At 43.1% G+C, this 12,746-nt stretch overlaps 1 protein-coding gene across 3 annotated transcripts in view; it reads left to right on the forward strand.

Moving 5' to 3' along the window:
- The window catches only part of rarga (retinoic acid receptor gamma a), a 55,726-nt gene that overhangs the window by 23,267 nt on the left and 19,713 nt on the right, over positions 1-12,746 (forward strand). The window contains exon 1 of one of the 3 annotated variants that reach the window (XM_066708458.1): positions 5,191-5,399. The exons of the other annotated variants lie outside the window; for them this stretch is intronic. Coding sequence (XP_066564555.1) covers positions 5,255-5,399 — 145 coding nt within the window. The 5' untranslated portion in view covers positions 5,191-5,254. Of the gene's footprint in view, positions 1-5,190; positions 5,400-12,746 lie in introns of those variants that run through there. 3 annotated transcript variants of the gene reach the window in all.

The following is a 12,746-nucleotide window of genomic DNA, read 5'->3' on the forward strand; positions in this document are numbered from 1 at the left end:
CGGTGTGTATGTCTGTGGTTTCACAGCCCCGTTGTCTGCACGTCCCTGCATCCGTCTGTTTTGTCTCGGCCCATACCTCTGTAACCTGAGCCCAGAGGCAGAACGAGACAGTAATGCATTGTGCATCTCTGTCACCAACCTGGTTTCCTCTCACACCACTCCCCCAGCTCGGGCCCGCAGCCCATCTGACGAACACATTTCGTTCTGACAAGCGTTTACGCGGGTGACATTGGCTTTTGCTCTAACCAATCGGACACGAGGAACAGGTTGACGAAATGCATCACTTCTTCGTCAAGGTTCCCGGAATGTTATACAGTAACGTCCACATGTGTTTCATTGGTCTGTCACTGGCGTGACCAGATATAAGCATACCTATCAAGCGCGATCCTTTTATTTTGTGTTTGTGCATGTGTGATGGTGTCTTTGTGTATGTAAGTCTTCATCTGGAAGTGTGTCCTGTGTCTATATTGGTGTGTTTAGTTTTGAAGCAGTATGTGTCAATGCCATGATGCTAGTTCAGTATTTCAGTCTGTACATGTATCTAGAGTGAATAAGTGAGAGAAAGAGAGAGAATGGGCCTCCCTTTTCCTGTCTGCATACAGCCACCCCCCCTTGCCGCACCCCCCCCGTCCCCCCCCTCGCCTTCCCTCTATTGCTAAAAGGGGGGATGTAATTGTCTCAAGGTGTGGACAGGACAGAGGCAGGCAGGCTGAGACTGTACAGCACCCCTCTTTGACAGCCAGAGAGGGAGAGAGAGTAAAGGAGGGAGGGAGAGGAGTAGTGTTATAAAAAAGAGAGAGAAACAGTATAGCAAATTAGTTCAGGAGGAGAGGACAGAAAAATGGGAGAGAGGGAGGGGGCAACAGAGCATGGGTGGGAGGGAGGGAGACAGGTGAGCAAGGAGAGGGAGAGAGAGATGGGGGGGGGCGTTAGAGGTCCACATGACAGTGGGGAGAGAGGGTGTGTGTGTGTGTGTGTGTGTGGTCCCATACTTTGCTTGACACCTGGGTGCAACACAAATAAAAGATCACAAAATTATGTGTTTTCTTGGAAACAAAACACACCGATAGTGTAGAGGGAAAGAAACGAGAGAAACTGGAGAGCTGTGAAGTGGTGAGGAAAGAGGGGGGGCTGAGTTTTGGAAAAACAAACGGAGGGGAGAGAGAAGGAAAAAAGTGATAGAGGGACTGGGAATAGGGAGAGTGAGCAAAAGAAAGAGAGAGAGAAAGAGGGAGGGAGGGAAGGGCAGCATAAGTTTGGGGGGAAAGTTAGTGGCCCAGTGGGGGTTTGTTCTAGAGTTCAGCCTTCTCGAGTAGGGAAGGAAAGGGAGGAGGGAGAGGGGGGGCTGTGTGGTGCTGATTGGGGGGGGGGGTGAGTATGTGTGTATTAAATATCTGAACTAACTTCCTTGGGAGTTAAGAACTTGTTTTAATATAACAAAACTGATCACAAAATTGAGTACTGAGTGATGGAATTGATGGAAGAGAGGGAGAGGGAGAGAGAAAGTAATAGAAAAAGAGAAAGGGTTATGGAAAGTAAGATGGAAACCTTTGGAGAGAGGAGAGTAATGGAAGGATGTTGGAGAGAGGATGAAGAAGAGAAGGCAAGGAGGAAGGGAGAGAGCAAAACGGACATAAGAGACGGCCCTGGAGACGTGACACACAAGTGCAGGATTCTGAGGTGCAACAGTGCATTGTGAAAATAAGACGCATGCATGCTTTTATATCGCTGATAGGGGCCGTGTCCAAAAATGTGTGGCTGGATTTGAGAAAGTCGCCAAGCACAAACCCCACTGGCTTTCAATTGATTTCAGCCGGTGTGGATTTTAAAATGAAACCCTCTTGCAACCTCAATGCTAGTGCAATAAATACTAGATTGGTAAACATGGGGGGGGCGGGGGGGGGGGGGTCATATGGGAAGGCTTATGATTGAAGCAGAAGTTTGTGAGCTTAAAAGTGGACAGGTAGAGGTGAAGAGAGAAGGAGCAAGGGGGGAGGGGTATAAGAGAGAGAGGGTGAAATAGGAGGGGAGGAGGAAAAGAAATGGAGAGCGCACAGTACATAATGTACTAGTTTGGGCAATAATAATGTAATATAGAGGCCATTCCAATAAAAGCATGATTGAATTAAGCAGGGGGAGGGAGTCAGGGTTGACATGAGGCTGCAGGGGAACTGGGCACGGAAACAGGGAGAGAGAGAGCGAGAGAGAGGGAGGGAGGGAGGGAGGGAGAGAGGGAGAGAGAGAGGAAGACAGAAAGGGGGTGCACTTTAGCAACAACAGCAAGAAATGTAATAACAATAGAGAGCAGTTTAAGTTGAGGTATGGGGCAACCTCTCTCTCTAGCTCCCTCCCTCTCTCTCTCTACGTATAAGGCCGCTTACAGGGTTTCAGTTAGAGGGGACCCCAGACTGGCACCGTTACACATAATGAACAGCGATTTTGAATATGATATTTGATATTTGAGTTTGGATTTGGAGGTAAAATCTCAAGGAAGAAGCAAAGAATGGAGGGGAAGGTGAGAGAATGAGAGAAAAAGAGAGAGGAAGAGAGACAGAGGGAGAGGGGGGGGATTTTTGAGTTTGTTTCCAAGTTTTTTTCTTACGTTTTGAGTTAGATCAATAAACAGTACCAGAAAAATGTGATATCCCCTAAATACATCCAAGATGTGAGAAAGAGAGGGGGGGGGAGGTGAAAGAGAGAATGCGAGGGGCGGAGGTATAAGAAAAAAATGAAAAGAAAGAGAGGAGAGGGTGGAGAAAAAATAGAGAGAGAGAGAGAGAGAGAGAGAGAGAGAGGGAGGGAGGGAGGGGGTCTGAGTGTGTGTGTGTGTGCGTGTGTGTGTGTTTACTAAGATCCCAGCCAGCAGCACAGATTGACAGGAAATGGTGTCTTTTCAGAGCCTGCTGGGCCGTACCATTTCTCTCCAGCTGAGGGGGGGAGGGGAGAACCAGCTGAAAGCAGAGTCAAACTCTCAGTGACTGAGTGAGTCTATCCCACAGCACACTCACTGACAGCCACAGAGAGACACGTCCTGCTACAAACCAGGCTACCTCACATTTTGTGCAGTTGATTTATGTACTTGTTTACTGTAAGCCAGTCATTCAGATGTGATTGTATAGTTAGGGCTGTGATAACGATGCAGCAGAATTACATAGGAAACCAGATCAAGCCATTACGTAGGGACGACTCTTTGTTTTGCAGGATGTACAAGTCTTCTGAACGTCTGCATGGAGTTTATACACTGTGCATTCCGAGATAGACAGATTAAGAAAAATATATGTAGGCTGGTAAACACGTTGACAGATGAATTGAGATAATCTGACAAAATGGTGAATACCTAAAGGATTTAAGAAAGTAAGAAAAAAAGCAGAGAGAATCTTTCCTAACAGGTCTTTGCTAAGCTCACTACATCTCACTATCACTCAGCACAGCTCACTACAACTCACTACAGCTCAGTTCAACTGACTACAGCTCACTACATCTCACTATCACTCAGCACAGCTCACTATAGCTCACTACATCTCACTATCACTCAGCACAGCTCACTATAGCTCACTACATCTCACTATCACTCAGCACAGCTCACTATAGCTCACTACATCTCACTATCACTCAGCACAGCTCACTATAGCTCACTACATCTCACTATCACTCAGCACAGCTCACTACAGCTCAGCACAGCTCAACACAGCTTCTCCAAACTTTCAGTGGGGCTATACAGTTGAGTGTAAGTCACCCTCACCCGCTGACACTTCAGCCCTGCACATTACAGACATGTCCGCTCCAGTCCGAGACCCCCCCGGTCTAGACGTCGCTCTCAGGGAGCCCCCTCTTGTCCAGTCATGTGCTCTGGCCGTGTGTCGAATCATAACTCGGCAAAAACATAAGCAGTGTGCATTTGGGTAGCTGTGTCTGCTTGCATAACTGTTCATGTGTGTCTGCTCATGTCTGCAAAGTCATGGGAATCTGCGTTTGTGTTTCTGTTTGCTGGAGTCTGGGATGCCACTGCCTTGGCTAGGATTCTTTGGGAAGGAGTCTTCGAATTGTTTGAATCTTTGTTGTGTTTCTGCTAAAATACATATATATATAAAAGCAAACACAGCAATTGTGCAATGAGGCTCCCATTTGACACATTTGAAAGCTGATCAGCACAAAGTTTTGTTTTTGTTTTGATTTTTTTTGTTCTGGATTATGAGATTTTTTTTTTTTATTGGGGGGGTGCACTATCCAGACTCACAGTTAGACAGTCTATACTGTACTCTACCTCTCTCTTCCTCTTTCTTTTTCTCCCCTGCCTCTCTCTCTCTCTCTCTATTTTTCTCTCAGCGATACTGTGGGACGCGACGGGCGTACTTTAATATGGCTATGATTAGGGAGGGTGGTGGTGGTGGGGGGGTTCTGTAACAAGAGAAAGGGACTTATTTACTAGAGGGGAAATGGGGGAGGGGCAAAAGGCAGAGACAGAGAGAAAAAGCTAAAAGATTGGGGCAGGATTTTAGTTTGTGTTCAAAACGAGAAATAAGCAAAAAAGAGCAGAGAGAGAACGAAGAAAGTTTGTCCAGTAATGAGATTAGAAACCCCACAGCCCCCTCCCCTCACCCTCTCCTCCCTCCATTCTCTCTCTCTCTCTCTCTCTCTCTGCTAGTTCCCTACACCCTTCTCTGCGCACCCCCGCTGCCCGTCCCCCTCCCCCTACACGGACAGGAGCAGTTGGTTTGTTCCGCTGTATCTGGGAGGCAGTGAGTGTTGTGTGAGCCTGTTATTTAGGTCTGTTACAGCAGACAGCGAACAGCCAGCCCAGGGGCAGGAGGAGACAGCAGGAGCCAGCCAAGACCCAGAGCTGCAAACACACTGATTAGGGGGCTCTTGTCGCAGGGCAAAGGGGAGCCAGGCAGGGTGCCCACTGTGGACTGATAGGAGAAGTGGTTGTGGGCTGTTCCAGACCAGAGGGGCTGTGGGGCTGCGAGTCAGGGGGAGGGGGGGTGCCAGTTCAGTCAAGGAGGTGCCGTGACATTTTTTTCAGTCTTTTTTTTTGCTTTGGGTTTGTTTTCGTTTTTTTTGTTTTTGTTTTCCCCTTCCTTCTCCAGTGACCCTCTGACGTGTTGAAGGACAGTCTGTGGAAGGAGTTTTTTTTTGGGGTGGGGGGTGCAGTGTGGGAGCTAGTGAGGAACGGGGGGGGGGGGGGGTGTCAGCAGTTGGAGATCTCTCGGGGGGGGCAAGTAAGCTGGTCGGAATCTGCCAGAGAGTACGGACCATGTTTGACTGTATGGAGGCCCTGGGCATGGCGCCCCGACAATTGTATGACGTCACAAATCGGGGGGCTTGCATGCTACGGAAGGCTAGCCCCTTCTTTGGGGGCCTTGACCCCTTTGCCTGGACCGGGACAGCCAGCATTCAGTGTAAGTTTCCCCTCTGCATCCTCATCTGTGTCTTTCATTTCTCTGTTGTCACTGTGTCTCTGTCTGTGTGCCTTTTTAAAATTGACAAAGTGGGGCAAGACTGTACTGTGCCTGATTGTATCAAGGACTGTGTGGGGGGGTCTGACAGTGTAGAATTAAATGAAAATAAAACACACGCACACACATACAAATAGGCCACACATTGTGTGGACCCTCCTGCCTTGATGCAGCATTGAACACCCAGTGTACCCAGGAGCAGGCTGTAGAGTTTGTTTGTTTATGTGTGTACTTTTTGCGTGTTTATTTTAGTTGGAGTGGCTATAAAAACATATTGAAGTGCATCAATAATACTGGTGTGAGAATGTCCACTTTCTGATACATAGGGAAGAGTCCAGGGAACCCCCCTCCTCCAGTCCAAAAAAAAATGATTAAAGGATGAATCTTGGATAGAAGGGAGAGGAAATTTGACACGTACCAAAAACACAGCCAGCTCAGATTGGAATCCTGCTGTTTACTGTCGCAATTGCTTTTGGTTCTGGTTAGCATTGTCATGACGATATGATTAATATTACTAGGGGATTACTCAGTTTGTGGCATATCTGTGGCATTTCTTTAATTGATTGTTTTTTGGGTTCCCCCCACCCCCTAGCCTAAGGTAAATATATTGACTTACATAACAGGTTTATTCACCTCTTGTGTTCCTTCACTTCGTAAAATGGTATGATCAGGTTTTGTTCATTGTGATTACTAGAGGGATGCCATTATTGGCCAATATCCCCTTTAAAAAATAAAATGATCTTAAACCAGCAAATGAACACATAAATAAATGAGAATGCACTGCGTCTTCATTGTCGAAAAAGAGAATCTTGTACAGTGCCAGAGGGCCCAGCCAGTTCTCTCTCTCTCTCTCTCTCTCTGTCTGTCAGTCCTCAGGCTCAGAGTCTAACTGAGGAGAGTTGCCAAGGCTCAGGGAAAATGCAGCATTCATAAAACTTCTATTGCTCTGTCTTCCTGTCTCTCTGCCTGTCCCTCTCTGTCTGTCTGTCTCTCTGCCTGTCTCTGCTGAGTTTTCTGAGCCCATACAGGGAGCTAAGACTAGACTAGTGACATCACAGATAAAAAAAATATTTATTTAAGATCTCCAAAAAAGCATTCCAAAACAATATCGTTAGTACCATCAGTTATTTATGATATTATGTGGGTTTTTTCGACCCATGACTTCTTCTTTTCCGTCTTTCCTGTCTTTTTTTAATTTTTGATTTTTGGGAAACCCATTAATCTTCATTAATCCCAAGGACACAAACGTTTCAGAGCCCGAGTGTCACCCACACAGTGTTTCCCTTAATGAAGACAGATGTCCTGTCAGCATGGGCAGGGCATTAGGGGAAATTCCACTGTCTCCTGACCACCAAGTTGAATTTCAGATGTATGCATTTGTCATTTCATTTAAAAGTATTTCCCAAATGAAAACAGCAAAAAACATAGTGCTTATTCATTTAGTTTTTGTAACCAAGAAGATAAACAAGATTGAGATCAAAATCTCATCTCCAGTTGTTCAGTGGCACTGTGTACAGTTTCTACGCTGTCCCCATAAACAGCCCACGAGTGTGAGACGTGAGAGAGAATAATCGGCCAAACCAGTTCCACTGTCTTATCCTCTTCAAGGGACAGGCACTGATGTTTGGATCAAGAACCAAGTGGGTTCGCAAACACTGGAACAATCCTTCATACTTCAGCCTGTCACAAAAGCTCACTTGCCCAGCCTATCCCTTATGTAAGTTTACCCTCGCACATTTATCTTAGGATGTTTGTACTTTTGACATGGTTTGACTGTGGTCTGACCATAGTTTTTAACACACCTTCACTGTGCTGTGCTACACTGCTGTGTCTGTCTGTATCTATTTATCTATCGCTCTATAGGTCCGGCTATTTGTTTGTATGCCTGTGTCTGTCTGTCTGTCACTCTGAGGTGTGATTTTATCTCTGTATTTGTGGGAGAAACATCCTTCACTGTAGGACAAATGGCAAGGTGGTTATCCTGGTTAGTTTAGTTTGAATTGGTTTCGGCCTCGTTGTGGCTCCTGTCGGCTCTGTGAGAACGGTGCAGGAGTGTCATGTTTATATTTCTGTTGGTCCTGAGCTAAACAATCTGATATTCAGTATCAATATTGAAAGGGTACCTTGCCAAATTCCTGGTAAGATATAGTGTCAACAGCTGGCATACTAGAGATGTCTGATTGGAAAGTGTGTCTGTGGGGTGGCAGGCACTTTTATGGAGGAGGGTTTTACCGAATGTACACATTTCGTATAGGTGTAGAAAAGGAAAGCATTTGTATTTTATGTATTGTGTTCTTTGACTCAGTTTGGGAAATTTGACATACATTTCTGTATCATCTGTTCTCTCCTATGTGAGATCTGTTGGTTAATTGACTGATCTTCACTCTGAAAATGTATTTTGTATTTCTTTGTGTCTTCTAATGATGGCTTTAATTCCTTTCATTCAGGATTGTCCAAACCCCACCCCCTTTTTGTTTTGCTCAACTTTCTCTTGGTAAAGTGTAATTAGGGACTGTCAGGTGTAACCAATGAAAATGACACTGTTAAATGGCATTAAGGCAGTAGACGTGTGCAAAATCAGTAGCCACTTTGACTGCTGTTCTCTTGTACATTTCAGAGTTGGTGGTAGCTATAAGCAGACTAAGCAATTGCTTAGGACCATGACCTGGACAAGTGGGGCCCCCAGTTTGCTTTTTCTTATGATTTTAATATTTAATGATTTTAACATGACACAGCCTTCTTAGGTGTTTCACTTATTTTAAAAACGTGTTTTCAAAAATATCTGAAAATATTGTGTGGTGAATGATACATGTTTAAAAACATTTAGAGGAAAATAGTTACACTGCGTGTGACAGCTGTGTGTGAGTGCTGATTGGCTGAGTTGTTAAAGCCACTGGCAACTGTGAGATAAAAACACATTAATTAGAGCTGACCCGTCTGGTGTGGGAACAACAAAACAGAAAAACAGAAAGACACATGGGATTCATACTAAAGGAACAGGGTATGTTTGTTGATTTATTTTTAATTACTTTTTAATTATTGAATTGTTATGGTTGTCAATATGGATATATTATAGTTGTCCGGTTGTGTGTTTTCTGTTAATTAAATGGTCCCGGTCATCCTTTATAAATGGTTATGGGTTTATACATAAAAATATCATATTTCTATTTTTGTATAATTATAAGTTTTATCGGCAAAATCAGAACATATAACCTGAGTTAATCACAAATTCAGCAATTTTGTTATTTGGTGAGTCACACGGAAGCTTATTTGTGCCACAGAGAAGGATCTTATTTTTGCATTAATACCAGATAATAATGCGTTATTTTGCAATAATTATTCCATTAATGTGAGACAATGCAGATTTAAGATTCGATGCATTATTTTACAAATACTCATATTGCAACTGCATATCTGTTTAAGTGTCTATAGAAAAGAGAGACCCCATTGAATAGACTTTGATATTTGATATTCAACTTCCATGAGGACATACCAGTTCTGCCTTTATTCAGTATTAGTACGAACATTATATTGAATGTCTCGATGACAATGTACTAAACGGGTAAATTAACCTAGAAATTAAACGTTTTGCTAACCACATGAAACATTTACATAGCAGTATATTGCACCATTTGTCAAAATAATAAATACACATCCACTAGCATGTTTTGATATTTTGCTTACTCAACGTCTATACTATAACCAGTTAATTAAGCCATATGTTATCACTTGCTTTTAATCTGGTATTCTGAACCAAATATAAGAGGTTTGCAAGTTAAATAGTGATATAGTATAGTATATAAATACAAATATACAGTTCACTGCAAGGAATATAGTTGACATTTTTATTCCTAACCTGTATATAAGCTTGCAAAGCCTTGGTATTTGGCTCACTAAAGCTACATCTTTGAGTAAGACAAACAGCAGGGGTTTTCGAGTTCAGGTGTAAAGGTTATGAATAATACACAGTACAGAGCAAAACCACCAGGAAATAGGTCTGGTCCTTATGTTTTCTTATATGCAGCAGTGTTGATGATGTAGGGACAAAGTTATCTTTTAATAACGCAATTATTATTGTGACCTAATGCAATATTATCTCATATTAAAACAATTATTGTGAAACAGTGCGATATGATGGTGAAATAAGCAATAATATGTCATAATAACAAAATAATTATCAGAAAATAACACAAATGTACATAGTATTACCACAATAAATCCATGTTGCGCTAATAAACTGTGTGTCATGGTCAGACGTTCCTTTGTACACATTTTAGGAAGTGAGTTTGCATTGCATGGCATTTGATATCTTTAAAAAAACATCTAGATTCTCTACTGTATATGTATACAGCTGTTTTATGTGCATGACATGCAAACAAAAGGTATATTTTATGATTAAATGAGTTGGGCATTGAGTTTTCAGTTACCTAATTTTACTCTGCAATTCTTACTATATTAAACCAATGTCAATTATTAACAAAAATCTAAATACATGAATAGGTAATATGCTTAGATTTTTTAAACTAGTTCCCACCATGTATATTCCATGTTATTAGTTGTTTTCCTATTTTTAATGGATGTTCAATTATTAAAACTATTATCACAGCAGTTCAGACAGTAGTGTTTTATCTTATGCTTACCTGCATTGTGGGGTGAGTTTTTAAAAATCCGAATAGGTTTTAATTAATGAGGGCTTGAAGTAGTGTAAAGTGTGGAAGAAACAGGTCAATCATCACATCAAATCCCCCCCCTCTTAAAAAAACAAATCACTCAATTGTTCTCAGTCCTAACAAAGAATTGAGAAGTGCTGTTGGAATTTAGCAGGGATGAAGTGATGGAATTAGTGCTAAAAGCCTCAGATCACAAGCCTAGGGAGGGGGGATAGAACAGTGGGAGCCAGTGGGGGGGGGGCTATTTGTGCCTGTGTAGATTTAATTTTAGATAATTTGTTTGTCTTGAGGGAGGTCTTTAATTATATCATTCTGACTACAAAGACTCAATTAAAGGATTTCAAAGCCAGTAGGACTGTGGACTGTGAAAAGTCAGTGGGAGGGGGGCAATGTGGGTGGAGGGTGAGAGACAATATTCTTGATAAGGGAGTTTAGTCTTTAGTAGCCTGTAGGCCCCTCAGTTACCTGTGAAGGGATTCCCAGTATTTGGGTTTCCGACCTTAGCTGGCTGGGCTTAACTGCCACAATTCCATCCTGTGGACCTGTTTAAGCTTGACGCCCTGTCATTTGAATAGTAAAATGTTGAATTTATTTATTTTACACGTTCTGTTTCATAGGTAAATGCAATCCCAAATTTGTTTTGGCTGTCAGATTGTGAATTCTGGGTGAAGTGTTTTTTGATGAATAGCCCTAAAACAACACTGGCATGTTTTTCTTACGAGTCTCAGTTCAAGAGTCATGGAGCTTACTTAAGGAAGAATTGAAATAATGGTTCGGAGAGGTCCTTGTCTGTCCCATTGGGGGAAGAAATGATAGACAAAATAAGGAAAGGAATATATTCCTGAATCTGACTATCCTCCGCCCATCCATCCATGGAATCATTATTTTTATCAGGACCAAGATTAGAAATCATTGTATTAATTTGCTAGCTGACTATATGGATATGGATCTGTGTCTGTGTCCTGTACTGTGTTTTCATGCATGTCTGTGTTGCACCAAGGCCCATTATGACATGCATACTTCCTCTGAGCATTTTTACTGACCATCATCATCATCGATTGCCATCTCATTATCATCATTATTACCATCAGAGTATCGGGGGGGTTCAGCGATTCGTCAATGGCATACACAAAGTTCCCTTCAAAGTACGTTAGCATAAGATGAATACCTGCATATGCCCTCGAATACACCACGGATTGCCATTATTATTATGAATACTGTCACACTAAAAAGTGACTGGTGAAACGGTGTGCAGATTCAGATGCCATCCCATCCCCACACTGTACTGCCTTCATGTACAGTCGGCTTTGTGGCCCATCTTACTGCCTCTGTGGGCATAAAGGTGACACACACTAGCAGCTGTGGTTTCTCTGGCTCTGTTGCACTGTGATATATATTTATATACATGTATAGTGTAGTCTGTTTAGCACCCCCCCACCTCTCTCTGTGTCTCTTTGATCAGAGGCGATAAGACCTGTGAAATAGGAGCCCATGTCTTCCTGGGGCAGACTGCTGTAGAATGGGCCGTGCTTTGATATTTCTGAGAGAGTCTTCCTTCCTTCGAGCTGAGACCATGTGAACAGTCCAGGGCCGCACCTGTGAGTGGAACCTACACCCCCCCTCTGTTCTGATAATATTTGTATGAATGCATTTGATTAGTTATCCAACCCCCCCCCGCAACAGACACACACACTTATGAAAATACTAGTTTTTCTTGTCAGAGGCACAGCTCAAACTGCTGTCTGTGCATTAGGAGTTTCCCACAAGTCCACTCACTTTTACAAATGGAAAGGTGAGATTTCTGGTCTTTTTCTTTTCTAAACTAGTTTGCACAATGTTTGTATACATCAAAGGAGAGGGGAAACGTGAATCCATTTGGAAAAATGTATTTACCTTTTTTGTCTTTTTCCTAGTTGACGGAGTGGACTTTTGTTTTGTCTGTGGTCTGTGTGTGTGTATGTGGTTGTGTGTGAGCGCTAGGAGTATGTGCCGTGCCAGTGCAGAGGTGTGTGTGAGCCTGGTGTGTTCTCGCTGGCCGGTGTGTGTGTGTGTGTGTCTGTGAATGGCGCTCTCTGTCTCTCTTGCTCTCTGCGCCAGACTTCCACTTCAAAGGGAGACTTTGGGATACCTGCTTTCAATTTACACTCTGGCCCGCTTCCCCCAACAGGATCAGACACACCATGTTTTTTCGAGGCTCTGAAGTTTTTCAGGCAGCCTTCTTAAAGACACAGTGACTGGGGCGGCACCTAAACCTCGCTCCAGTCCACTGTCTCTCGCTAATTAACCAATCACCGAAGGCGTGACCCAGCCTGGAGCCTGTTAGGATCTTTCTGTTGTTGTTGTTGTTGTTGTTGTTGTTGTTGTTGTTGTTGTTGTTGTTGTTGTTCTTTTTCCCATTTCTCTTACCTCGTGTTCCTGTGCGCTTGTAGATATCAGGACGTGATACTGGGATATGTTTTTTTTTTTTCTTGTTCTTATACACTCACCTAAAGGATTATTAGGAACACCTGTTCAATTTCTCATTAATGCAATTATCTAACCAACCAATCACATGGCAGTTGCTTCAATGCATTTAGGGGTGTGGTCCTGGTCAAGACAATCTCCTGAACTCCAAACTGAA

The sequence above is a fragment of the Amia ocellicauda genome, chromosome 7, assembly GCF_036373705.1.
Source record: "Amia ocellicauda isolate fAmiCal2 chromosome 7, fAmiCal2.hap1, whole genome shotgun sequence".
Classification (NCBI taxonomy): Eukaryota; Metazoa; Chordata; class Actinopteri; order Amiiformes; family Amiidae; genus Amia; species Amia ocellicauda.